Raw genomic sequence first — 27566 nt, 5'->3', positions numbered from 1 at the left:
AAGGACATTCAACGAAGTTTCTAGCCGTTTATTTGAAAAGGATAAACGATTTTCTACCATACCTAGTTGTGTGGATTCAATATTCAAAAGTGCATTTCATGTACTGTTTACATTATTAGTACTACCTAGGTAATAAAACAATTTATCGAACGAATTTTCAAAAAGTGAAATTCATTGTTTTTCGACACTGATACCCCCTCCCTTCTCCGTGTTCGTTTTGTTCGAAACGTCAAACACCCTACGTTCTCTAGGAAAGGGTTGAGAAAACATTCAGTCAAACAAAAGAAGCAAAAGTCTCCTGATGGTGGTGGAAGAAGAAAATTGTGGGTTTTTTTTAAGTATCCTGCCTATTCTGTCCAGTAATTAGCTCTAATTTAGGGACGTTAGGGGTTCAATTCGATCTTTGGGTGAGCGTGTACTAATTTCGTAAGCGGATAATCAGTGGATTCCTTGCCGAGCTACGTTGCTACGATCCCCTTCCGGTAGATGTTTGTTCCTCGTAGGTGGTAGCAGGGAGGTGGCAGAATTCGTTAGCTAGTCAGCAAGCGACGCAGGACGAACGCAAAGATCAGCAGAAGCTAAAGAAGCAGAAGAGCAAAACCAGCACACCCAACATTCCAAAGGTTGCTTGGTGCTAGCGACAGTACGATACGCTCGGTGTTGGCGTGGGCAAAATAAGGCACAATTCAGGGGGCCTCCCCACCAACGCCGTCGTGGATAGGTTACATATAATTTGTCATCGATACTTTGGACGGGCGTGTGAACTGTTGAAGCGCTTCGCGATGGAGCTGCAACTGCAACGCAAACAAGGTACGGCAGCAGCTGGCGCACACGCACAGCAGCGGGACGGTGCGGCTGGGGCCGGATCTGGTAGCGGAAGTAGTGCCTCCGGTGGTGCAATCAGCAAGAACGACAGCTACGACAGCTCACACAGCAGCAGCAACACGGAGGACACCACCGAAACAGACGATCGTCGAAGGAAGATGATGAAGAACCGTGCCAGGTAAGCGACATGTTCATATGGTATCCGGGTGGCGTTTGTGCCCATACCCTAGGACAACACCCAGCATCGCGAATCTGCTTGACTGGGGTTATTACAAATGAAACACCAAGTAGTCCTTGGCCAACTGAAAGAGACCGCCAACGTCCTAGGGCGAGATGGAGCAACTGAATTAACTAGAACACACAAAAAAACGCATTACAAAGGACAAAAGCAAGCGTGTGGCTCTCCTTGCCACACAGCGGTATGTCTGTGTGTGAGTGACCCATCTATGCACACCATCGTTCGTGTTGCATTATGGGATGCATGTGTTGCGATTGGTGTTCGATGCTGGCATTGCGCGAAAAGAGCAACGAGATAGGGTTTCGATAGGTATGTTATCCGCTGAGTTGACACAGACGCAGACCGTCCAGACGACGACTGTTCTACCCTTGTGGCTTTTTCCCACTCTCCCACCTCTATCCGGGAACGATCAGCTTCCCTCGCCATCCCGTGAAGATGTAGTCGTCAGGCATCATCACTGTGCGCGCCCAGCATCGCAGTCGCGGTAGTAGTTTACTGGGAGACTGGGTTTCTTTGTGTGCTAGGTCAGGGTTTGGTCTGGTTTATATCTTTTTCTTTTTTTGTTGTTGTTGCAAATTTCTGTCTGCTAACTGCACAGACACTCGTTGCACGTCTCGTCTCCGCCGCAGCCATGGTTACCCATACTGGCGGTTGCATTTGCTCCAATCGTCTTGCTCCTGTGGCTACTTTTCTTAGTCAGCACGCGTCTCGGATAATGAAAACGTTGTTTCTCGTGTGCTTCACGATGAAGTGAGTACCTTTTCTGGTGGTCAGTAGGCTTTAACTGCAGGGTGTTGATGTTACTTATTAGCGTATCTAACTATACAGTGGGATTTCATTCGTTCATGAAAATTTGTGTACCGTGCTTTGCAGAAACAATAGACTCATGCAGCAGCAACAGCAGCAGCATCAAGCTCAGCAGAACACAACGGACAGTGCGAAGGTTGCTGCAGGAAAGAAACTGGCAGAAAACGAACGCATCACACTGATCGTGGACAACACGACGTTTTCAGTGAATGTCTCGATGCTAACGGCCCAACCAGAAACCATGCTGGGACGAATGTTTAGCACAGGATTTGAATTTACCCATCCGAACGAGCGAGGCGAGTACGAGGTGGCCGAAGGTATATCGCGCACCGTGTTCCGGGCCATCCTTGAGTACTATCTGTCTGGGGTGGTCCGCTGTCCGCCGACTGTCTCTGTACAGGAGCTGCGGGAAGCATGCGACTACCTGCTCATCCCGTTTAACGCCAACACAATCCGCTGCCAGAATCTGCGCGGTCTGTTGCACGAGCTGTCCAATGAGGGTGCCAGCATCCAGTTCGAGGCGTTCCTGGAGCAGCTAATCCTACCGTTGATGGTGGATGCCGCACGACAAGGTCATCGCGAATGTCACATTGTGGTCCTGTCCGAGGGTAGGTAGACGGGGACATTATTTTATGCAATCGAATAGTGGAAATTCATGTAAATTCACTGCTTTCCAGATGACATTATCGATTGGGACGCCGAGTACCCACCGCAGATGGGCGAGGAAGACTGCCAAACGGTCGCAAATACGGCCATGTATCGGTTCTTTAAGTACATCGAAAACCGTGACGTCGCCAAACAGGTGCTGAAAGATCGGGGGCTCAAAAAGATTCGGCTCGGCATCGAGGGCTACCCGACGTACAAGGAAAAAATCAAACGCCGCCCTAGCGGTCGTATGGAAGTGATCTACAATTACTTGCAGCGGCCCTTTATCCATATGTCATGGGAGAAAGAGGAAGCCAAGAGTCGTCACGTAGACTTCCAGTGTGTTAAGTCTAAATCGGTCACGAATCTAGCGGAAGCGACCGCTGATCCAGCGCTGGAACTCGATTCGGGTGAGTTACTTTTGGCACAAGCCATTTGACACAAAACCCCCATACTGACGTCCTTTCTTGTGAAACAATCTTCCGCAGCCGGGAATCCGCTTCCTCAGCGGCACTTTGAAATATCGCACGAACCAGACGCAGAACCGTTTCTGCGACCCGACGCACTGCTTGACGGCGAGGAAGGTGCCATCGGAGGCCTGCCCAATGGGGACGATATCGGCCTACTGGGACCGGAGGAACCGCAGTAGAATAGGTAGAGGTAAATTTGGGCGCCCAGTTCCATTCCTGCGCCCCCTTTCCCCTTCGTCTACCATCAGTTTGTTCCTTGTCTCATCTCCGATTACGGCTTCACGACGTAGAGCACGGAAAGTAGATCCGTAATACTACAAGTTCGTAACAACAAAAAAAGAACTTCGGCTTTTCACACGAATACTTCTCATGAATAGGAAATCGATTTAGTCACCCGAATCGGAATCTGCTGTTTTGTGCTTGCGTTTTTTCCCAAGTCTTGTCCCTGCATGTGTGTCTATGTTGCCGTTAACCCGTTTTGTGGTGGTGCTCTTTAAAGGAACGACAGTTTACCTCGACTTTTGATTTAATTTGTTTAACTTTACAACAACGTTCATGTATACCCTTACGCGGAACTGTTCTCCTCTCGATGTGTGATCACCATGTTACTCATAGTACCGTTGGCGCTTTAGGAATGTATATAAATTGAACTAACACAGTATCTCCATTTGGCGAATCGTGCGCGTTCCAGTGGTTTTGATTTCGTTACCGATTAACACACGAAGCGCTTTATTATTCACGACTCCTCTTATTTATGCGAATTGTTTACGGTCCTGTTTTCTTATACTCCTACTCATTGAACTAATATCCTGAATATCGATTATTACGTTACGTTATTATATATAAATTTTATGCGCTTAATCACTACCAAAATAAAGTTCCCCTTTCCCTCCGGTTCGTGCGTACAGTTGTGCGAGCATTATCCTAATTTCAACGCATATATACAGTTTTACCTTTTTTATACCAAGCGAGAATAAATAAGATAATAAGCCTTTAAAAAGAAACAAGCATCTAGCCTATGTGTATACTCCGCATCCGATTATACGACACTACACAGCTGTGGGTTGTTGTTGGCACTTGAGCATTTTTGTTATATTGCTTTATTTTTTTATATCGCGATTGATCTTATATACGTAGGAAAAGAACATTAAACGCTATCACATAACTACCCTCTACCTTATCGCGGCTTTTATAATCGTCCCGTAAAGTATCGTAATGTGTAACAAAAATCTACCATTTACCTTGTTATCATTCTTTACTTCGAACTAACATTTCAATGTTTCAAACAACAACCTGTGCCCGCCCATTGCTTTATGGACACTTATCCCATCCAACTGCTCGTTCGATGGCCATCTTCCACCGTTTATAACGTACATCCCGTTCGTTCTCGCTGATCTCCGGCTTGAAGACGGTACTGTCGCTTTCCACACTCACGTTTTCGATATCCCATTTGCCCACAGCACGACCCGCAACCATTGCAGCACCCTAGAGAAAAGAAAACATCAATACACACCGTCCACAGTTATGTTCCACACACACTTTCGTACCAGTGCAGTTGTCTCGACAAACTTTGGCTTTAGTACATCCAGCCCGATCAAATCCGCTTGCCATTGCATCATGGTAGCATTTGCTGTCATGCCACCGTCCACCTTTAGCTTTTGCAGTGGCGTTCCACTATCATTATTCATCGCGTCGAGAATGTCCCGTACCTGAAAACAGACAGCTTCCAGCGCCGCACGGACAATGTGTCCGCGCTGTGTATCTTCGGTGATACCACAGATGACACCCCGTGCTTCCGGATCCCAGTACGGCGCGTATAATCCACTGAACGCCGGGACAAAGTAAACGTCCCCATTGTTTTCCACTTCCAGTGCGGCTGATTCCGATTCCGAAGCACCCCCGATCAGGTTCAGATTGTCACGCAACCAACCAAGGGCAGCACCGGCAACAGCAACCGAACCCTCGAGTGCGTACACTGGCAACGCATCCGGGCCCATCTGATAGGCGACAGTTGAGATAAGCCCGTGGTTCGAATCGATCATAGCCGTACCGGTGTTGTACAGCAGAAAGCAACCCGTTCCGTACGTTGCCTTTGCTCGTCCACGCGTTAAACATTCCTGCCCCACTAGGGCCGATTGCTGATCGCCCAAACAGCCTGCCAGTGGGATGTTTTTGAGCGGATTAAACTTTACCAGCCCGTACACTTCGGAGCTTGATCGTATTTCGGGTAGAATTTCCGCCGGCACGTCGAAAAACTTCATTAGTGTTTTATCGTACTTTAGCGTCTCGATGTTCATCAGCATTGTGCGCGATGCGTTCGAAACATCCGTAACGTGTGCACCCCCATCCGAACCGCCGGTTAAATTCCATATCAGCCAGGTATCGACTGTACCGAACAAACAGTTGCCACTACGAATAGCGGCCTTTACCTTCGGCACGTTGTCGATCAACCAGCGTAGCTTGACGGCAGAAAAATACGGCGACAGCGGCAACCCGCAGAGTGGTTTGAGGTAGTTTTTGTTTTTCGTTTTATTCGGAACCGTCTCGAGCAACTGATCGACCGTGGAGGACGTTCGCATATCCTGCCAAACGATCGCATTATATAACGGTTCACCGGTCGTCCGATCCCAAACGATGGTGGTTTCGCGCTGGTTCGTTACGCCGATGGCTACAATATCGTTCTGCGGGTTTCCACCGAGTTCGATCAGCTTTTCCAACGTGCGCTCGATGCACTCGTACACAACATATAGAATTTCGTGCGGATCCTGCTCTACCCAACCCTCCTGCGGGCAGATTAGACGCAGCTCTTTCTGATGGAAGCAAACCACTTCGGCCGTTTCGGCACGGAAGAGCAGAAATCGTGCCGAACTCGTTCCCTCGTCAATGGAGCCAACCAGGTCTCCGAACTTCTTCATTCCACCGGAAGCCATTCCAACGAGTTGCTGAGATCGATTACGTTTGCTTTCTGCAATATAACGATTGGGGTACAAAGTTCACTCGATGATGTTCCTTATATCTTCACCAAAGCGTTGATTGGCACTCTGGCTAACTTTGGGCCTGGCGCTCCCAAGCCTGTTCCCGTCCTAATCCGATTACAGCACGAACGTATCTAATCTTTGCCGCTTGCAGAGAGGCCCGCCAGAGTCCGTAGTCTGGTAGGAATCGATCGGGCACCTTATCTTATCAGAGTGCAGTATAGCTTATCGAGTAGCCTTCGAGTAACATTAAGCGTGATTCTTCGTGAAGGTAAACACACCGAACATGTCCTTCTTTTCTTCACACAACGATCAACTTGTCGGCGTCGTTCAAGTATCACAGCATCTTCTAACAAACATTATCCATTGCTTAAATAGGCCATCAAACGATGGCATAATTATTACTGCAATTAGAGACGAATGTCAGTTTTATTGTACAATGTTGCGCCGCAAATTGGTCTACGGATATTCGCTTCTCGCGACCCAAACCGAACACAAACTCTTGTAGAAACAGCTGTCAGTGTGTGTATGTGTGTGTGTTTTGTTTGTTTACCACACCAAACGTCAGGTGAGCTAATGTTAAGCGCCTGCGACACGTGCGAGGGAATGTGGCGAGAATTTAGCGATATTAAACAATGATTCGAAAAACAGTCGATACGAATCTAGCGAGTCCAAGGGGAAAAACTCAAAGTTACTTTACAGATTGCTATATTTCAGTTAAATATTTTTGTCATTTTGGGTTAGAGAAACATTGAACGTAATGCTCATGGAAGTCCCTATGTGTCCTAATTGCGTACGCTACAGCTTACTACCTTGTATTCGACTGCACCATGTCTTGTTTTTGACTGTACATTCAAGACACTTATTAGAGCAGACTGGCAGCAGTTGAAGCAATTATCTAGAAGTTAACATTAAGGCATTATTCGCTAAAAATGTTTGGAAAGTACCTTTGAAGAAACAAAACACATACTTATTCGCTATGCCATAACATTAAATCTTCAACCTAACTGAGATCGCCCGCATCACAGGCACACATATAGAGGCTTAGCTAAAGGTGGTAATTAATCCTATTCATAACACAACGATCATGCTTTGGTAAAAAACAGCAATAGTCACAAATGCTCTGTACATCCTCGTCGAAAAGCGTAAATGCTAAGGAAATTCCGGTTGATGTGGCGTCAAGTCTTATGATGCCGCAATTGAATTCCCGATCGCAAGCGCCTTTTTACTAATTTTCTGATTGATAAAACGAGAATAAAGCGAACCACCCGGATTACGTCTGCTGGGACCTCGAGGAATGTGGTAGGTTGGCTGTAAAGACAAAAAAGCGTTATTTTCATTTTAAAACTGTACGATTTGTTATATTGTGCAAAAAATATGTACCACATTCTCGTGAGGTAACAGAGTGGTTATACAGTACGCATAGTTTTCCAGCTGCGGAGTAGTAATCTTCGTCTCATATGCCATATGATAGTCAATAATGATAGCCGTCAGCTGGTATTGTAACGATTTCCCCAATGCACCGAGGCATCCCATCGAGAGGATAGACCGTCCAATGGGTGTGCTTTGCAGCACATCCTTTAACGTGTTCGGTGTCATAGGCCACCGGTACGCTCGATAGACCAATGTACCGTTTTCATGCTGCGTCGGCACTTCTTTTTCATTCAACAGCTGTGACGAAGTTGTATAACAATCATCCCAGTGCTGGGCCGATGATTGGTGGTCCTTCAGTGAGTTTTCCACCAGCGAATCATACGATTCATTGGGACGTTTGCGATAACACAGTGTTTTGATACTTTTACACGGGAGGCCTATCTCTTCACGCCACTCAAGAAAAGCTTCCCGAAATAGAATCTTCCAACCGAGGGGCTTGCCATCGAAAAGGACGTCCACATCTTCGATGCGCATTTTATGCAAACATTCAATGTTTATCTGTTGCGCTGTAATGGACGGATAGACAGTCAACAATCTGGCTGGATATTGTTACATGAAATGTACCATTTGCTTACATACCTTCCAGTAGATCCACTGTTTCTTCGGCCACCTTTAGCTTGTACATGCACAGCAAACGTAGTTCTTGTTGATGGTACTGTTGCTGCGTTTTTTGCTGCTGTAAATCATCGTTCCCATCTGCAACGAGACTGCTGAACAGTTCCGACTCTTCCGTGATCGGTTCACATTTCACCATTATGTTACCATTCATTGCACTAGTAGGTGATAAGTACGAATTAAAGACAATATTCTACTCCAAATGCAGCCAACAACCGGAATGCACAACTATTCATCTACAGAACATTTGTTGTTGCTTGTTTTAATTCTGTCAAAACATTGCTGATGGTGGAATTTGACAGTACAACCAGTGTTGCCAGTTTGTATGCTTTGTTTTGAAAACAGACGGATTTGCGTTGCTTTTGCACAAAATCCGCTGTTGGTCATTGAAAATTTAATTTTTCATACGATTTTTAAGGAAATGGGAAACCGATTACAAATAAATGCATTTTAAAAATGTTGATCATATGACCTTGTATTATGCACTTTGTTCAATTTATGGTCTAGCCCAGGCCAAGCCTCCAAAACGAGTGAAGAATTGCTCTTTGTACTACCCCTTCCAAGCTCTAAATTTGCGTATTTACGCCTCTCCAGGCATTTGGGGAGCAGGCACTTCCCGCTATCAATACGCAATGACCCGCGAGAAACATCGCGATGTGTGCGTGTCTACATCGACGAATTGCGAAAAGCCCCCACCGTGAAGAAACGGCTGCTCAGTACACTTGTTGCAGGCGTTTCGAACGAACGAAAGCGAATTGGATCATCTGGTCGCGGGCGCGTATCTCCGTTGGTCCATTATCGGCCTTGCTGCGTCATTGAAACCAGTGCCAACTACCTTTTGCCTGCTCCCGTTATCAATTTCATCTGATCTGTTTCTTCCTACGGTTCCACGGAACACAACACGCGGTTCTCACCCCTTCAGTGTAACGTGCGTGTGTGTATTAGTGTGTTACGCCGTTTGATACGAACCCTTAGCCCACCGTAAGAACAGATCAGAAAGGGCAACATGTCAGCAATACGCAACCTGACAACTGTGGCCAAGTTTCTGTCCCGAACCCGGACACCAAGTCAACAGTTCTGGGGTGGTTCTTTCGTCCAGCCTGCCCGCTCCATGCAACACTATCCGATCGATGAGTATCTGTTCGGATTGACTGAAGATCAGCAGCAGGTAATTGTGCGGCGTGTCACAATCGTACCGTGTGGATGAATAGATTTGAACGTATGTTTTGTTTATCATCTATCCACAGCTGCGCCAGACTGTGTTCAACTTTGCGCAGAAAGAATTGGCCCCTTTTGCACAGGAGATCGACAAGCAGAATGAGTTCAAGTAAGATTCCAGCAGCAAGCCGGTTTCGAAGCTGTAGCACGCACGCAAGAACAGTATTGCGTAACATGAATAGAATTGCTTATTCGATCGGAGATGAACCGTTAAATTAAGTTAATTTAAAATAATGCTAAGTGCGCCTGCTTAGTTATTAGTTGTTGAACATGCAGGAACATGTATCCTTCTCCTACTTTGGTTAACAGCCTACTAGATTCATCTCATCTCATGTTATTGACGAACCTTACTTAACTAAGTTTTATCACGTTTTAGGGAAGTTCGAAGCTTTTGGCGCAAACTGGGAGAACTCGGAGTGCTCGGTGTGACGGTGAAACCAGAATACGGCGGACTCGGTGGGTCCTACCTTGACCACTGTATCGTTAACGAAGAAATATCGCGCGCATCGGGTTCGATATCGTTATCGTACGGTGCTCACTCGAACCTATGCGTCAATCAAATCCATCGCAATGGTACGGACGAGCAGAAGGCACGGTACCTTCCCAAGTTATGCAGCGGTGAACATATGGGTGCGTTGGCCATGTCCGAGGCAGGTGCGGGCAGTGACGTCGTGTCGATGAAGTTGCGTGCCGATAAGCAGGGTGACTATTACGTGCTGAATGGTAGCAAATTCTGGATCACCAACGGACCTATCGCGGACACATACATCATCTATGCAAAAACGGATATGAATGCGAAACCACAGCATGGTATTACCGCCTTCATCGTGGAGCGTGCAACAGCCGGTTTTACGCAAGGTCCCAAACTGGACAAGCTTGGCATCCGCGGTAGCCCAACTGGTGAGCTGATTTTCGAAGATGCGAAGGTACCGGCGGCTAACATTCTAGGCGGCCTGAATAAGGGTGTGTACGTGCTGATGTCGGGGTTGGATCTGGAGCGTCTCGTGTTGGCTGCCGGCCCGGTCGGACTCATGCAGGCTGCATGCGATGTAGCGTTTGAGTATGCGCACACGCGCAAGCAATTTAATACACGCATTGGCGAGTTCCAGCTGCTACAGGGCAAGATGGCCGACATGTACACGACGATGAATGCGTGCCGCGCGTATCTATACTCCGTAGCTCGTGCCTGCGATCAAGGCAAGGCTAACCCGAAGGACTGTGCAGGAGTGATTCTGTATTGCGCTGAGAAAGCGACCCAAGTCGCGCTGGACGCCATCCAAATACTCGGCGGTAATGGATACATCAATGACTATCCGACCGGACGCATCATGCGCGACTGTAAGCTGTACGAAATTGGGGCAGGAACGTCGGAAATTCGCCGTATGGTGATCGGGCGTGCACTGAACAAGGAGTACCAGTGACAGAGGAGAACAAGCGATCTGAACAGGACTGTACCAAGTACATACGAACAGAAAACTGGACGCTGCCATGCGATGGTTGAGGGAAGCGAAAAAGAAAATTCCAAGCCAAGCTAAAGTGCATTTACTAGCATTAGTAACTTCCGTAAACGTTTTTTAAAAACGTTGTCTGAAAATAAAACATTTCATTTTGTTTCTACGAACCGCGAAACATTTATTTGCAATTTAATGGACAAAAACATGAATGAAAGTATCGATAAGGATTATCTGCTATACCATCTAGGTATATGTAGATGTAATGTGAAATTAGTCAATGAAATTTAAATAATGAAATGCAATTATATGGAATAAAATGATTAAAACAAATCTTCTGGCTGCTCCAAACTCTCGCTAGAGTTCGAACCCCCGAAGGTGAAATCAAACGTGTCCATATCGTCTCCACTACCAATGCTTTTAGCACTGTTGTTAGCTTTCTTCTTCTGTCCCTTACTTCTTGTAACCCGTCCAGGATTCACGGAGAGAAAGTCCAGATCGTCCGGCTCGTTCGCTCCCGGATCCGGCCGGAGATCGTCGGAAAAGTTCAGATCAAACTCACTGCTACCACTTTGCATGCCAAAGTCCAGTGAATCGTTGTTGCAAGTCGATGATTCGACATCCTGGATACCGGCCGATTCCAAATCCATAGGCGTTGGAACATTAACGTCAGTGGAGGGTTTCTGTACCGGCTTTGATTGATTTGTCGTGCATATGGGAGAAAGCATTTTTATGGAACGAGTCCTTTTTTGCGGTTCCGCTTGTTTCTGCTGTGCTGCAACCTTTTTTTCTTGCTGCACACGTTGTTGTTGCTGCTGTTGAGTGACAGACTGCGGCTCTCGCTTACTTTTCGATGGATTGCTCGACGGAGCACCGACGCTGTTTCCGGTTGATTTGTTTGCCGGAGTACGGCAACGGGTTTGAGTTGAACCGGTGTCCACTTCTTGTATCTTTTTCATATCTTGTGGACCAATTCCTGCAACTGGAACGGGTTTCCTTTCTAAGGCCGGACCTTGATTCGACGATGTTTCCTGTTGAGTCGACATGGATGCTTTTTTGCGCGATACTTTATGCTGTATGTTGGTCATATTTTCGTTACTTTGCTTCTGCAATGGTTTCGGTGTTCCCACAATAATGCGTTGTGAATATTTTTCACGATTATTGTCAGCCTTTGCATTTTCATTTCCATTAGCAACCACCTGCACGTACACTTTTTCCGTTGAATCATTCATTTTTGATTTCTTGGAGGCAGTGGCGTCATCAAGTGCATAGTCGGAAGACGAAGTTTTACCAAACGTTTGCTTGTTACTCTTTTGAGAGAAAATTTTGCGTTCATCAGCCTTTCGCATGTTCTGTTTGTCACCCTTTCCAGCGCTGTGTTGTTTACCATCTTTAAGGTGATACTTGTTAGTATTAATGGTACTGAGATGCGTTAAGATGTCCGGAAAATCGTTCGGATTCTTGAAGTTGAGATCCAACCGCAGGTCCATACTAACGCTACCAAGGTTCCAATCGATTGAATCAAACATTGGCGCGGTGTTAGTATCCCTTTCGGCTTCACCAGCCCCGGCATCCTTTTTTGCATCTTCCGATCGCAGATCCGCATCACTGGACTGATCGTCGTGCAGCTCATCACGTTGCTGCTTAGTGACTTCGGCCAACTTTATCCGTAGCTCTTCTGCCTTTTCCACACCTTCACCGATGCATATCAATATGCTTGCTATCTCGCCATGCTTTCGGTCGAGCATTAGTTGACGCTTTTGCATAATTTCTTTGCCGATATCGTCCAGCTTTAACATCTCCTTCTGTTCCGACATTAAGGTGGCTTTGTCACGATCCCACTGTTTCACTACGCGCGTGTTAGAGAGCTTCACACGTACCTGTTCCTGAAGACGCACCACCGTTTGCAGCTTCTGCAACTCTGCCTGTTCAATCAGAGCCTGCCGTGAATTGCCTAGCAACGTGTATTCGTTGCAAAGGTGCTGCAATCCGTGCGATGCTTCCCGTTGCTTCTCTACCAGCTCACGAATGGTGGAGTGGTAATCTTTGGCGAGTTGCTCTTCGAAGGCGTCGCTTCCATGTCGACACATACCTTGCTTGAGTGCGTACAATCCTAAAAATTATCCATACAAGGCGAAAAAAGCTGTTTCAATATACTTCACGCCATTACGCTGTGGCAAACAATCTTACCCAAATTCAAACTACGCAAACCATCGCGGTACGCTTTTCTCAGCTCAATCTGTTTATGCAGATCCGCCAAATGTTCGCGCTCACTGAACGATGCATCACTCAGCAAAGAAGCCGAATCACTTGACTAAAAGTAATCCAGAAAACTCTGTTATATTCTTGATTCTAGAGGTTTTTTTTCAATCGGCTATTTACCATGTATTGGGAGATAATTTGTTTCGCTTCCAGTCGCGCAGCATCTTCCATCTTGAACAGCAATCAACAATCGAATGTCTTGAAAATGAGCCAGCGCGTCCTACAGGCGCGTGAGCATGAACGAAAAGACAAGAAAATACTTGATTTGTACTAAACACGGTTACTTGGATCGAATGTTTTGAAACCATGATTATTTTAGTACACAAATTTAGTACAACCGAATTTTGGTATTGTTTTCATTTCCGCTGTTTCTTTTGCTGCAATAGGTAATTATTTATTTATTTTGTCTATTTGTCTATCGTAGAGTCAGATTCAATCTATTTTCAATCTTTTTTTTACAGATTTTCACCAGTTCGAGTAAAAACAGAACTGAACTGTTCAGAGAAGATGTTGTTTAAAACAAGGATCACCCTGTATTTCAAATTTAAAATTAATTCAGTACATTTCCACTGTTTTAAGTTTTCTGAAAAGAACATCCTTATTCCAATATAGTATTTAGGTGAATGTTCAAAATAGTTAACAACCACCTAATTGATGAAAAATTGGATGAATCTTGAAAGATTACTCGTTTCATATTGTTAATCAATTGATAGCTTTTCTCACATGCCTATAGCCTGCTTCTACAACGATCGCTTCTTCAATCCGAAACACATAATGCAGATATCCTTCCTGTTGATTCCATTTAATACTGATTGTTTTATTATCATGCACATAGAGTGTAACCTAATTCCATGATCTGCTTTGTCGTTTGCCATAACATTTTCGGTCCAGATGGTCTTTGAAGGAGTACGTTCTCCGTTACCTCATCGGTGCTAATTGCACAGTTGCAAAGGTATCGGAATGCGAAATGATAGAGGATTGTTGAATGGCACCCCTATGACAAACCTAATTCGCGTTGATATTTTTCCGGCGCCAGTACGGTCCACGTTCATCATATTCTGCAGCGTACCAGGCCGTTAAGACGAGTTCGTGTCATCATTTGAACTGTATGTACGGATGTACAGTGCCTCCGGAGTAACCCTTGTCCCTGTTGTTTTAATCCATTTCATTAAATTGAACATCCTATACATGAAGTCTTGGCGGCCCGGTGGTGCAGTGTATGTGATAAACGGTGCCGGACCTGGTTCAAATCCCATCCAGACCGTCCCTCCGTAGCAAGGATTGACTAACCGGCTACAGACTAAAAATAAATCTACTTAGCCAGAAATGGCCGGCGCGACCTGTAAGGTCGTTAAAAGCCAAGAAGAGAGAGATACATGAAGTCCAGGTCGAAAATCAGTGTACTGTACCTTAAAACCTTGACCTGACGGAATGGGATACGAATCGAAGACCTTAGCCACTCAATTTTTCACCGTACGCCAAAAAGTAGGTTGCTAGGCCAAAGTTATGAAGAGTTAGTACTTACCCGCTTTTTCCAAGATTATATTTAAAGAAACAAATCTTACATGTTCAAGTAAGATCTAGAATTAATATTACTACTTACTTTACTGTTAGTATTGATTCGGATAGGATTTTCACCAGATCTGGCGTGCGACACCGGCATCGGACCTGCCGCAAGATAGCTGGTAAATTGTTGATACTCTTACTTGGAAAGCATCCGATCAACATGATCTATTTAAGGGTGACTCCCCATATGTGATCCTTAAACGCTGGCAAATCATGGACGACCGGCTGCTGGAAAGGTTCTCAATTTGATGGGTTTCCCATGTACGTCGAATTTAAAATAAATACCTAGTTTTATTTTTTGTTTTAACCATGTCATATTTCGAATCTATTTTTAGCAATCGCGATCTTTTTTTTCTCTGGTACCTTTTGCGCATTTCATTTCACGTGCGCTCGTCGTCCAGAAGTACTCGCTCCGCTGGAGGCAGCAGCAGGTTGGTGGTGGTGATAATACAACGTTTTCTCTAGTCTAGAAAATGCAACATATTGCATAGGACTGCCTGCTTCCTTCCCTCTGGAGTAGGAGCATTAATGCTCCACTCGTTTTTTTTCGTAAAAGCGCAAACGATACCCAATTGTCAGTTGTTCGGAACATTAAGGTAATACAGCAGACGTACATCGAAAAAGAGAGAGATGACAGATGGTGAATTTGTCTTGCTATGCGCTACCCCACACCTCCGCGGCACCATGCTCATTAAAGGCGTTAAATCCTTCAACTACACACGCTCCGGGGTAAGTGTTGTTGATTTTGTTGTTGTTGTTGTTTTGTTGCTGCTGGACATAACTAAATACACTAGGGCGTTTCCTACTTAACCCAACAGGGCCTTAACCTCGTCGTAGAATACGAGCACCAGAGCGCCACCAGTACCACGCAGGACGTTCGAGAAGGCGCCCTTGAAGAACGCACCGGAACCTTCCTGTTTGCCGATCTTGACCCAGCAGTCGAGCGTGTTCTTGTACATGATCTCCGACTTGGCACGGCCAGACTGCATCATCATGCGTCGTCTGACGGTGTCGAATGGATACGAAATAATACCGGAAGCTGTCGTCACCACCTGTGCGTTGAAAAGGGAGAAGAAAAAGAAAGAGAAATTGTATGAATTATGCTTAAACTCGTTAAATTTATGTTACAAAACAACATCATTTCCATACGATCATCATACGACCTTTAGTAACTGGTGGCAAACATTAGCCTTAATGATGCCATTGAACATGAATCGATTTCAAGGCACCACTATTAGAAACCCATTTCGGCCTCCAGTAACGCTTTGAGGGGATTTTCATTGTAGCATTTTATGTTATCACACACTTCCTACATTTCTACGGTACACACGAATCACATGTCTACGGTGGATTTCAGTTTTTCGTTCTTCCCCCGTAAGTTTTCTGTCACGTTGTGTTTACCGTAGTGATTATTGCCACGCGTTGCTATCTTCGCGTTTTGCGCTTACTTTTTCAAGGCTATCGCACACTGGTTGAGAGCTGGGTCTGCAGCTGATAAGTGATAACAAATTGTGGAACCAGTTAGAGATGATGGAACGCGGCGATACAGCAAAAAAAAAGAAGAAAAGAAATTGCGACAGAAACCAGAGCATGATCATTCATACGTATCATGTGATTGCTGTAGTATGATGGCCGTTTCCTAAGTGATCAAAAACGATCTTATTTCCTCTATTCAAGTGAAACGTTGCTTTTATCAGGCAGATTCACGCTATACATAAAGCGCTACCAAACACACATGTAAGGGAATTATCGATTCCCATTCATTTTCAAGGATAGCCTTCATACTCTGGACAAAACGGAACGTTACGTCACTAGGGGCGTACTGTAAAAGGAAGGTCTGCGTTACATAATTACTAACGCAAAGCAACACCGGAAAAGGCTGATTCACTGTTATCAACGAATTTCTTCATAAAATTACAATTATCTGGTAGGTAGGCAGTAAAGTGACTTTATCAAAATTACTACACCTTTAAGGAACGGTTCTCTCACGGATCACCGTTTCAAAAACAATCGTATAAAACCTTGTAGTGAATACGCGGATCGATTTTGCTTGATTTGCTTCATGCATTCAAGCAGAAGGGGGATTTCTCTCTAGCCTATAAATATCCGCTCTACAGCAGTGACGTAGAGTTTACTTCTCTTTCAACGGTTTAAAGAAAGTAAAATAAAAATCCTCTTGAAGCTGAATCCGTGGTGGTGAACGAAGAAAGGGCAAATATTTCGAAATCTTTCACTCAACTCTGAGTACTATGTGTCGCGCGTTCGCGGTTCGTGTCAGAAATGTGCCACAGAGGACACCACCTTTGGGTTGTAGAGCATTGTTTGAGGTTGTAGGGTCTTGATCTTGGGAAGCAATAGGTGCAGATAGTTGGCGCTAACGCAGTATGCAATGCACGCAAACGACGATGTTGCTGTGGTAAAGATAAAATGAATTCTCAAAAGAAGTCTAAAAGTAGACTAAAACAACGGCAGAGCTGGCTATCAGTAAACCTTTGCGAAGTGCACATCAGTTGCTCTCTAGTTGACGTCGATTTTCTCCATCAATTGATCCGACCTTGGGCAACGAGAAGTGTGTAGCACATACCGTTTCAACCATCGGTGTGTACCCGTACACACCAATGTGTGTCAGTTCACAATCATATCCATTCCCACCTTATAATGAACGGAGCGCGCGTCAGTCTGAAGAAAACAAGCCAGAAATACAGAAAAGCGCATTTTCCTTCACTAAAGGTTAAGTAGAAAAAGCTGGGAGAGGAAAAATGGATTTCACTCTAAATATAAACTGACAATATGAGACGAGCACGAGGAGACCCTGTGACGTTGCTACTGTTGCCTAAATATGCGTATGTTTTGAGACAGGATTGTATAACCAACAAACCCAATCCATCTCTTCTCTATGCCAGAAGGACATTGTTGTTATGCAAGTAAAATGGAACGTATTGTAAAACAGTTTAGGCAACCCTACGGCTGGTGTCATTACCGTAGCTGTGTGCATCTACAGACCATCGAATTTTAAAACAATTCCTTCTCCAAAAAAAGAACTCATAACATGTTCTTGGTGGTTTGCTTGAGGTAGTTTTGACACTTGCGTCATGACCTGCGCGCCACTCAATAATCGGTTCTTCTCTTGACCGTTTGACAGTGACACTTCTTTTTTTCCACCTTTGTCCACCCCACAATCGCTGTTACACAACTACCATCGATCAGAACAAACCGAAACATAAAACGTTCACAAAATAGGAAGGTTTTTCATTAGATCTTCTTTTACATTTACGTAATTGGGGCACATTGGCGGAGAGTGTCCCATTTACCACGGTATCAGCAAAACCTTTTGTTGCGAATTCTGCTACACAAGCAACTACACAGCTTACTTGCGGGGGGAATTTTCAATGTCAAATCAACAATTTTCATAGCGTACGACATTTGTCAAAGAAAAGCAGCGTGTTGTGAAGTAGCAAATCACACCACGCTGTACTATTACTATGCTCACTCTTATCAATCAAATCCGAGCCAATGGCCACAACTCAAAACAATCTGATAGTGAGTAGAGGACACAAAACCCTGGAATGAGCACATTTTGCTTACCCCCCCGGCTACACTTCCTGCTTCACACTCTAACATACCCCGGGGGAATTTTAAAAACCTCATAGTCTCTAAGCGTTAATTGTCCAAACAACGGCATCCTAAGTCACGAACAAACAAACGTGCCATGTGTTCTCTAACTGCGAAGCCCCAGTATTTGTTCGTCCGTTCCGAGCATAGCCCAGAACAGGTCGTCATTTCGATCGATGGAACAAATGGTTATGTAACCGAACGGCATCTTTCACCGTACGAAAGGATTTAACGCCACTTACCTGTGCGATGGCCCAGGAGACGAAGATCGAGGTGTTCTTCGGATCCGGCAGCATTCCCTTGGCAGTATCGAAGCAACCGAAGTAGGCTGCACGATAGATAATGATACCCTGTACGGAAACGTTGAATCCACGGTACAAGCCGATGATACCATCGGACTTGACGGTCTTCTTCAGGCAGTCGAGCAGACCGTTGAATTCACGCTCTCCGGCACCACGGCCGACATCAGCACCGAGACGGGTACGGGCGAAATCTAGCGGGTAGACGAAGCAGAGCGAAGTTGCACCGGCCGCACCACCGGAACCCAGGTTACCGAGGAAGTAGCGCCAGAACTGGGTGTTCTTGTCCACTCCACCGAGGAAAACCTGTTTGTACACATCCTTGAACGCGAAATTTAGGGCCTGGGTCGGGAAGTACCGGATAACGTTGGCCAAATTACCGCGCCAGAAGGCACCGATTCCCTGCTCCTTCGGGATACGAACGAAGCAATCGACTATACCTGTGGGTGGGAAGAGATATGTTTGGAATGGAAGGAAATAGAACAGAGCAGACAAAAACGTTAATCATGTCACCTTTGATATGTTATGCAATCTTTTCGACCAAACAGCTGAGCAACAGTGTGTGTGTGTGTATGAAGGAAAAAAAACCACGCGCCTTCACGTCCTAATCTCGCGGGTTAGGCACGGTAATTCTTCTAGAATATTTCCAGGGTAACTTGTGATCTGTTACATAACCAACAAATTTGTATCACGTGAAGCGTGCTAATGTGCTATGACGGACCATCAAATTTGACCGTGAATATGATTAGAATGATGCAGGGTTTTAGGCATGTAGGGAAATATAGCTCAAGGTTTATCTTATTCACATCATTACTTATCATATACGGAGGACTTTTGTAGCGAACCACGGGTGCCCCAGCCCATAAGTGATGAGCACGAGTTTAGGGGAAAAATTCAATATGGCGACGGAGAATGCGCACACAGCGATAATTGCGCTCTTCTATCGCTCTACTGTCTGATATTTTCGCATACATTCATCTTTTGCCTATTTGCAATCAACCACCTGCAATTTATTTTCTTCAACGTCAGTCATTCAAATTTCGCTTTCGTCCAAGTTCCCCGGATACACGTTTTTTCCCAGCAATAAAACCACATTTTAGTTCAAACACATCATCGGCCGGGGACCGGGTGATGGGCTGTGAGAATTGGCACAACTACACACGCACGCACGTAGGCACATACACACACACTTGCTCGCTCTTTCTTCACCGGAACTGGCAGACTTTGAATACTCACCCTTGTACTGCTTGTCGGCGCTGATCTGCTTGGAAGCAGCCTGCACCTGAAGCAGCAGCTTGACACGTTCGATCGGTGCCACAGCCGTTTTCGAGACAGCGGCGGAAATACCACCAGCCAGGAAATCCTTGGCGAATGCGTAGGGATCAGCCTTCTTCGACATTTTCGATGAACTGGTCTGGTGACGCTAGCAACTGTGAAAACCGGCGGAGCGCGCGATCGATGGCCTTAACCGTTCGGAGGGCACAAATCAAGAGAATGAAAAGATTTCGCGGAAGCGTACAATTCACAACTCTCGTACGTGTAAACGCGTAAGCCGAAGTAGCCCGAACATTCCCGAGAATGTTCAATCGTACGAACGTTGGTGGCATTTATAGTAGTCGTTTTTATACTCGAAATATTTTGAAGTCAGTGGAAAGCGAAAGGGATTATTTTTGATAATGTCACAAAAACAAATAGAAAATAGAAATTAAATTAAAAGAAAATAGTAGAACAAACAGCTGGCCAAACAAGCAATAAATTGGGTACGACCGAAAGCAAATGAAATGTGACACATTTGAATTAAAACTAACGGTTGGCAGAGTAAAGATTAAGTGTATTTTACTATAGTTACTACTGCATGAAAGCACCAGTAAAGCACAAACAACATTGTTACTTACTTAAAACGATTGAAAGTATATTTTGCATCGAAATAAGCTTAATTTCGTGTTGAATCAGCTCATTAATTTGCATTGCATGCCAATCGGAACGGTTTAAAATATCGTTATACGTTTGTTGTTTGGGTATGTGCTGTCAATGCTGCTGTTGCATAGAAATCCCACCGTGGTATCTGATATCAAAACAAACGAAACAAATGTAAATACACGTCACACAGCGATCCGACGAAAAAAGTGCCCAAAAGCCGGTTTTTGTTCGCATTTAAGTAACTGCGAATATTAAATTAATTTGTAACGTTTGAATATCCATAGCAGAAAGTATCGATTGCATTTTATACAAAAGTACGCAAGTGGTTGCATTACGATATATTAGAACACAAGCATGGAGGGCGAAACTGCGGTGACGAATCCCACCGGCGATAGAAAAGTGGCACTGATAACAGGCATTACGGGTCAAGTGAGTGATTATGATGAGGTCTTCACAATGCTATCGCATTGCTAGTGGCAATACACTATGGTTTACTTTCCTGCACTCTTTGTCACACCACAGGATGGATCGTATTTAGCCGAGTTTCTGTTGGATAAGGGATATGAAGTGCATGGCATTATCAGACGGGCCAGTACATTCAACACTTCGCGCATCGAGCATCTGTATGCGGATCCACGCACTCACAGAGAGGGAAAAATGAAGCTACACTACGGCGATATGACCGACAGTAGCGCTCTAGTGAAGATCATTGCACAGGTGCGTCCGTCTGAAATCTACAATCTGGCCGCCCAAAGCCACGTCAAGATATCGTTCGATTTGAGCGAATATACGGCGGAGGTAGATGCTGTCGGGACACTACGTTTGCTAGATGCCATCCGTACCGTCGGGCAGGAAAAGACTGTCCGCTTCTACCAAGCATCCACGTCGGAGCTGTACGGAAAGGTGGCCGAGACACCACAGAACGAAAAGACTCCGTTCTATCCACGCTCACCGTACGCCTGTGCGAAGATGTACGGATACTGGATTGTGATAAACTATCGGGAAGCGTACGATATGTTCGCCTGCAACGGGATTCTCTTTAACCACGAGTCACCGCGCCGGGGAGAAAATTTTGTAACGCGCAAAATTACCCGCTCGGTGGCAAAGATTTCGCTCGGCCAGCAAGAGTATCTGGAGCTGGGTAATCTCGACTCGAAGCGTGACTGGGGCCACGCGAAAGATTACGTCGAAGCGATGTGGCTTATGATGCAGCAGGACAAACCGGAAGACTTTGTAATTGCGACGGGTGAAACGCACTCGGTGCGAGAATTTGTCGAAAAGTCGTTTCAGTACATCGGTCGGGACATAGAGTGGCGAGGGACGGGTGTAGATGAGGTTGGTGTTGAAAAGGGTACCGACACGGTACGGGTGCGTATCAATCCAAAGTTTTTCCGCCCAACGGAAGTTGATCTGCTGCTGGGCGATGCTTCTAAAGCAAAGACACAGCTGGGCTGGTCGCCGAAAGTAACATTCCTTGAACTGATCGCTGACATGATGGCGGCGGATATACAACTGATGAAGAATAATCCATCCGCCTAACACGTGCTACGGTGAAGCGAACAAGCCATACCATTTTGTAAGGGCGGTAACGAACGAACGAAAGGTCAGTATTTGTCCGTGATTCACGGATCGGGCGGGCTGCGGGTGAAAGCTGGTTAGCAAAGTGTTTGCAATTGGAATTCTAATACCACACTGTTTGACAAAAGTTTTAGTTATACAAAAAAGGCTTTCTGTGTATGTGTAGCACATGAGAAATTAGCCAAATTGAACAAAATCGATCAAATGTAACGGCTTGAAAGGGAGCTAAATTCGAACAACGTACCGCAAAACACTTGCGCATTATTCCATGGCAATTTTAAAACATATTTTTTCCTACTTATAACACGCTTCTAATAAATTAAAAAGAAAACTTAAATAAAACATACCTGGTTTTCCATAGAGAAGATCGGCACGACAGAAGGATCTTTTGTTATAAACATAGGTACATCGTTTTTTTTCACAGCAGACAACTTTTATAACACTGATTTATTCATCATTTAGGATGCATTTCACAGCTTCACTGCTCCGACACCGATTAAATTCTGTTATGTTGTTGTTCTTTTTTCATCTTAGTTTCAGCAGTTAGCGATACTAACTGATTTCGCTTGAAGTGATTAAAATTAGTAACGATTGTTTCCATACTACTAGCTACAGGTAAAAAAATATGCAAAAAATAAACCACTACTCTCTCTCTCTCTCTGCTTGTGTAAGGTGTGTGTTTGCTGCATTTGTTTATGCTCCATGCGCAAGGAGCGTCCGCTATGGGATGTTTACTTCAATGGTCCTTCCGATTCCTGATGGTAGCTCTTGACGCGCGAAAAGTACAACGGTGGATACTTGGTGGTGGTTAGATCGAACTGGGTCGTTTTCTCCTGGTTGTTACGCTGCTGCACCATCGTGTACTGTTTCCAGTGCAGCTGGCTGAATGGCCGTTTGGCGGTGCTTACGATCTGCAGCTCCATTAGGAACGTTTGCTGTCCATATTCCGGCTCAATATCACGCACTTTACGACCCGGACGCTGCATTTGTGCGGACGCCGGTGGACGGTTACGTTGAATGACTACGATTACGACGTCGTCATGCAATCTTAAAAAAAAATCGAAAACTATCATGAAAAGCATTCAACGGATTCGGAAGGATTTTTTCTTCAACATACCGATAGTGTCCACGCAGTATTTCATTCTGTGTGGGGCATCGTGGCTTCAGTTTAACGACACATTGTTGTGGTTCGTCAGCCGTTGTTAGCATTAGGACCTTACCGTCCGCGAAGAAACGAAAGTATCGATAGTATTCCACCAGCTGGATTGGACGATAGAACTGATCCTGGAAGCTGTTCTCACCCGAACGCAGATAGCTGGTCCGGCTGATGTAGCATCCGTGGAAAAGTATTCGCGGTCTGTTAATGTACATCTCGCGCCAGGAACTGTAGGGTGTTCCCTTCAGCACACCCAAGTTTACGCCCCAAATTCTAAAAATAACCTTACCGTACATTAGCAACAAACAAATACGTAGTAAATGTGGTAAAGAAAAAGTACCTCATGCAGGCATGGCGCCAAATTTCCGGATCTCTCGCAAGCAGATAGAACCCCCGGCAAACGGATGCAAAACATTCGAGCGACTTCAGGTCCAAATCGTTCGACACAACCCAGCGCAGAATGTACAGGATAAGTTCCATCGGTAGGTCCGAAAAGTGAGCCGCCGTCACAATAAGCTTCCGGTCGCCGCTGGCACGTTCGAACAGTTTCCCCGATCGGGCCATCAGTGTTTGGAAGCGTAAAGCAAGATCAACGTTTTCCAGATTTTCCTCGTCTTCGTCTATGTTCGCCTCCATCATGCGTTCCATCAGTCCATCGACGATTCTTGCATTCGTATCGCTATTATCTTCCTGCGGTTTTATATGCTTTTTATCGTACACCCGGAACTCGATGTCCGGCACGAGCTGCGTGGCACGGCGATAGAGGCGCATGGCTTCGAACACTTTACCCTTTCGTTCGAGATCCGATCCTTCCTGGAAGAGCGTACGGGCCTGATGCTCTACGAAATCTTTTTCCCCGTTCGGGACAACGGCCGCAACCGGTGCATTGGTTGTGGGCTGTTCCCTCTTCAGTTCCTGCTGCCATTTAGCGCGGAAATCATCCAACTCTGAACGCTTCGGTGAGGTTGTTTCCGATTCGCTCGTTGAGGAGGACGAACTTTCATCGTCATCTTCCTTACCGGCATCACTCGATGTGGAATCCATCGGGGGCAGAACGATGGCAAACCGACGGGGAAAGCTTACTGTTCAATACTTTACCGATTGTTTCACAAATTACGGGGTTTAAGGTAAAACAAACCGTTCAAACTGTTAGCATAGAAAGGTGAACGTCTCGGTCCCGTGCTAGTTCACGGTCACTGTAGCGAATAACTGTAGAGAAGCTTGATGATTGCGACAGGTTGATAATGTGGACAAAATTCTGGTGAAAAAACGAATGTACACGAACAGGGTACTGGAAACAGCTGGCCATAGTCCGCTTGCACAATCGTGTGTGGTAAGAAAAGTGTTCCTTTCTCTATTTACAGCTGCCCCGTATATTTTGTAACTGTGTTGCTTTTACTGGCAAAATGGTTCACTTTTTACAGCGGGCCATTGCACGATTTGCGACGTGCAAAAGTACGTAAAATTTCGTGCTTTGACAGCAGGTTTCAAAACAACAAGAAAAAGTAGAAACGGAGAAACGTCAAGATTAAATATAAACAGAGCTTTTCGCCTCAAATTTCGCTCTCGGCAACTGAAGTGCCTAGTGGTTGTAGGCAGACTTGAAAAATTTTATGAAATAACGACTAATTTTGAAATTTACCAAATAAGTTAGTACATTCGAAAGAAAATATGAATCAATCATTTTATATTGATGATCTGCATCCAACGACATTAGTGTAGGATTCATGTTTATTCGTTTAATCCGTTGTTCTTATTCCTCATTCCATCGCTACTGCCAGAGTGTGGCGCTCGAACCTGGCCACTCTCTATTCTCTCTGCAATCTGTTTCCCAACAATATGGTATGGAAATGGAAATCATGCTTTCCTGCAGTCTTGGCGAGAGTCATACAAATTTACTCTGGGAAAATCAACTCTATTGCTATGATACTGATCTCTGCGATATCATATCCTTCAGCTGTACGATTCGGTTTGTGGTGTTTTTACCGATCTCCACGTGTTCCTCGTCCACCATTTTTTTCTACTTCACTAACTCATGTGGCACAGTTTGCGGACAGTTTTTCATTTTCCCTGAGTTCTCGAACGACAGCCAATATAATTAGTATCTCGTCGTTCACCTAGCGTTAAGCTGGAAGAAGTATAAGGAATTGTTTTGTAAGTTTGTTACAGTACTCGCTTTATTGATCCTATTACACCCGTGATATGGTGTCTTCCGAGAAGGAAAAATCTCCGAACAATGTAATTTTGTATCCTAGATTAAGTCACAAATAGTTGTAAGCAAATGCAAATTTATACAAAAGATTACTTAATTTGCAGGGAAAAGTTTAATAATTATTCTGTTATAAAGTCTGTTATAATTATTCACATTATAACAGAATCAGACGAATATTGAATTGGTGTTACAATAACGGAAGAACGTCTCTCACACTAGTAATAAAACAATCTGCGATCGTGTCACATCAGCACGACAAACGCTAACGAGAAGATCGTTTGCTATCAAAACATCTTCTGGTTTGTCGTGTCGTGTTTTTAAGGCTACCCAAAATTCTACCTAGTTATTTATTTTTCATTGCTTTGTGATTTGTTGAAAAAATAATCACCGGCGCCGCCGAGTGTGAATATTTTGTTTGGTACCGTTTTATTTGATGCGCCCGTGGCAAGTATGAGCCAGAGACGCAGTATGAGAGATATTTTGGGTAGATTAATCTGTCTAAATGTCTGTCTAACAGCAGGTGGATTGATCGGATGAAAGAAGCTTAAAAGTTATGGTGTTTTAAAAAGCGTATACTGAATTTAATTTTTTAAATGATTACTACTTACAAAAGAGTTATTTTTTATAGTAGATAAATCAGGATCAGGTCGGGTAGTATTATGGTAAAATTGTTTCTATAAAATTATGTTAACGTAACTAAAAGAATTGAATGGGGACAGCTTCTCGTACACGCTGACATAAAGATGGTATCAGATACTATTAATTCTGTACAGTATGTCTTTATGTTTACGGCAATGATAAAAATAATAATAAATATTAGTTATGATTTGTTTGCTTACAATCCTCCACCCTCTAGCCCGTGGTGCCTCAAACTCAAACGAACTCCGAAAGGATCGTGCGAAGGGTGCGCTGTTATGTGTGTTTTCCCAGTTTTAAGGACTGTAGTGAGAATCATTGCCTCGAAACCAAAACATACTACTACAAAAGGCTCGAGGAAGGTTCAATCACTCACGCCTAAAAACATTGGACATTGCTTGCCAACGTGATGGGCCGGGAGGAGGATGTGTCGCTGAAGTGCGCTTTGCGGGACACACACTCAAATTACCCGTGAGTAATTTTACTACCGCACAGGCAACGCATTAGGCAGCGCGCACCGTGCATTTGAGGTATTCGGCGGCCGGTAATAAAATCCCGAAAAATGACATTACTTTCACCTATAAAACTGTCTCCGGCGGTGCTGCCGGTGGGACATCCGTCATCAAAACGGGAAAAGGAAATTGTTGATGACTGGTACGCGCTTGCTGGATGCTGGCAGTGGGATCCTTTACACATTTGCCTTGGACCGAATACCGTGTGTGTGTATGTTTATTTGGACCGATTCAAGGGCACCAGTAGGACGGGTTTGTTTCGGGAAAAGCGGAAAAACCAGGAATCTCTGGAGAACCGGTACCATTTAAGTAATTGTGAGTTCCCCGATTTTTGGGTGGTATTTAAAAACACCAAAAATTTCCCGAGAAGTAGTTAAATCATTTCCCTAACGCGATACTCGCCGACACGAGATTTTACGAGCCCGGAGGCAAACCATTTTCTCGGGATAGAGTTCCCGGTACCGCAAGGAAAATGGGCCACATTGCCTTCTGTTGTTCAGGGCACAAAATGTTCGATGCGGATTGAACCTGTTTCTGGTTCTCGTGTGACGCATAGTGCTCTGGATAGGCTGAGATGTCGATCAAGATCGTGAAGGAAACGATTGGATCGGATGTAAATGAGGGCAATAAAAATGTAACAAACCATACACGATCTCTTAACGATCGATTTCAATCGTTGGGTTTTGGGAGACAGTTGTGAAGGCGACTAGCAGAATTGTGTACGATTTCGAGGAAAATGTCTTGAGAATTTACTCACTTCAAGTGTACATGACACCAGATCACCGGTTAATTGGTGGGACATCAGAATTGGAAGACTCTATGTTGTTGAACGATCATCAAAGATTGTAGAAAGATTCGGCGATCATGTTGTGTTGTGGTGGAGATGAATGCACTTAAACGAATTCCTCCAAGATCTTGTGATTGATTAACATGAGAAAAGGTAACTAATTATATGCAAACACACCAATTTTCTTTTGCAATATTTATGTACAGAAGATATTTGTGTGTGCTTTATTCTTTATCTCCTCATTCTTCTAAAACTCCGCCAGACGGCAAGGAGACGTTAACATTTAAAAATCCCGTCGGCATCTTTTTTAGCCGCTACTAAATCCAGTACGCTGACCAAAATCTCTGG

The 27566-nt window shown here is 44.7% G+C and overlaps 8 protein-coding genes across 9 annotated transcripts; 3 read left to right on the top strand and 5 right to left on the bottom strand.

Moving 5' to 3' along the window:
* The first annotated feature begins 88 nt into the window (after positions 1-88).
* LOC125771163 (BTB/POZ domain-containing protein 10) lies at positions 89-3992 on the top strand. Of its 2 annotated transcripts, none has more exons than XM_049441552.1 (4): positions 89-1003; positions 1937-2478; positions 2548-2925; positions 3004-3992. In XM_049441552.1, exons 1-4 carry the CDS (start codon positions 783-785, stop codon positions 3162-3164), a joined length of 1302 nt encoding a protein of 433 aa, XP_049297509.1. In that variant the 5' UTR covers positions 89-782; the 3' UTR covers positions 3165-3992. The 2 variants fall into 2 exon arrangements, with proteins under 2 accessions (XP_049297509.1, XP_049297510.1); XM_049441553.1 differs by lacking the exon at positions 89-1003 and adding an exon at positions 1545-1813.
* Positions 3649-6440, bottom strand: LOC125771155 (glycerol kinase). Its single transcript, XM_049441535.1, has 2 exons — positions 4533-6440; positions 3649-4470 (listed from the first exon to the last, which is right to left on the bottom strand). Exons 1-2 carry the CDS (start codon positions 5913-5915, stop codon positions 4297-4299), a joined length of 1557 nt encoding a protein of 518 aa, XP_049297492.1. The 5' UTR covers positions 5916-6440; the 3' UTR covers positions 3649-4296.
* A 201-nt stretch (positions 6441-6641) lies between these two features.
* On the bottom strand, positions 6642-8582 carry LOC125771180 (uncharacterized). Its single transcript, XM_049441570.1, has 3 exons — positions 7974-8582; positions 7344-7900; positions 6642-7271 (listed from the first exon to the last, which is right to left on the bottom strand). Exons 1-3 carry the CDS (start codon positions 8161-8163, stop codon positions 7146-7148), a joined length of 873 nt encoding a protein of 290 aa, XP_049297527.1. The 5' UTR covers positions 8164-8582; the 3' UTR covers positions 6642-7145.
* Positions 8583-8724: 142 nt separating this feature from the next.
* LOC125771166 (isovaleryl-CoA dehydrogenase, mitochondrial) lies at positions 8725-10844 on the top strand. Its single transcript, XM_049441555.1, has 3 exons — positions 8725-9177; positions 9257-9336; positions 9604-10844. The coding sequence occupies exons 1-3, from the start codon at positions 9016-9018 to the stop codon at positions 10646-10648; spliced, it is 1287 nt and encodes a 428-aa protein (XP_049297512.1). The 5' UTR covers positions 8725-9015; the 3' UTR covers positions 10649-10844.
* Positions 10845-10853: 9 nt separating this feature from the next.
* LOC125771146 (uncharacterized) lies at positions 10854-13410 on the bottom strand. The gene is made up of 3 exons (XM_049441520.1): positions 13061-13410; positions 12869-12992; positions 10854-12791 (listed from the first exon to the last, which is right to left on the bottom strand). The coding sequence occupies exons 1-3, from the start codon at positions 13109-13111 to the stop codon at positions 11002-11004; spliced, it is 1965 nt and encodes a 654-aa protein (XP_049297477.1). The 5' UTR covers positions 13112-13410; the 3' UTR covers positions 10854-11001.
* A 1367-nt stretch (positions 13411-14777) lies between these two features.
* Positions 14778-19928, bottom strand: LOC125771178 (ADP,ATP carrier protein 1). Its single transcript, XM_049441568.1, has 3 exons — positions 19654-19928; positions 18361-18857; positions 14778-15558 (listed from the first exon to the last, which is right to left on the bottom strand). The coding sequence occupies exons 1-3, from the start codon at positions 19814-19816 to the stop codon at positions 15313-15315; spliced, it is 906 nt and encodes a 301-aa protein (XP_049297525.1). The 5' UTR covers positions 19817-19928; the 3' UTR covers positions 14778-15312.
* A 542-nt stretch (positions 19929-20470) lies between these two features.
* On the top strand, positions 20471-22261 carry LOC125771171 (GDP-mannose 4,6 dehydratase). Its single transcript, XM_049441561.1, has 2 exons — positions 20471-20766; positions 20860-22261. Exons 1-2 carry the CDS (start codon positions 20692-20694, stop codon positions 21874-21876), a joined length of 1092 nt encoding a protein of 363 aa, XP_049297518.1. The 5' UTR covers positions 20471-20691; the 3' UTR covers positions 21877-22261.
* Positions 22262-22346: 85 nt separating this feature from the next.
* LOC125771160 (F-box only protein 9) lies at positions 22347-24561 on the bottom strand. Its single transcript, XM_049441549.1, has 3 exons — positions 23412-24561; positions 23033-23344; positions 22347-22962 (listed from the first exon to the last, which is right to left on the bottom strand). Exons 1-3 carry the CDS (start codon positions 24113-24115, stop codon positions 22647-22649), a joined length of 1332 nt encoding a protein of 443 aa, XP_049297506.1. The 5' UTR covers positions 24116-24561; the 3' UTR covers positions 22347-22646.
* Positions 24562-27566: the final 3005 nt, after the last annotated feature.

Source organism: Anopheles funestus, chromosome 3RL, assembly GCF_943734845.2.
Source record: "Anopheles funestus chromosome 3RL, idAnoFuneDA-416_04, whole genome shotgun sequence".
In the NCBI taxonomy this organism is placed as follows: domain Eukaryota; kingdom Metazoa; phylum Arthropoda; class Insecta; order Diptera; family Culicidae; genus Anopheles; species Anopheles funestus.
This window is presented reverse-complemented; position numbering and strand designations above follow the sequence as displayed.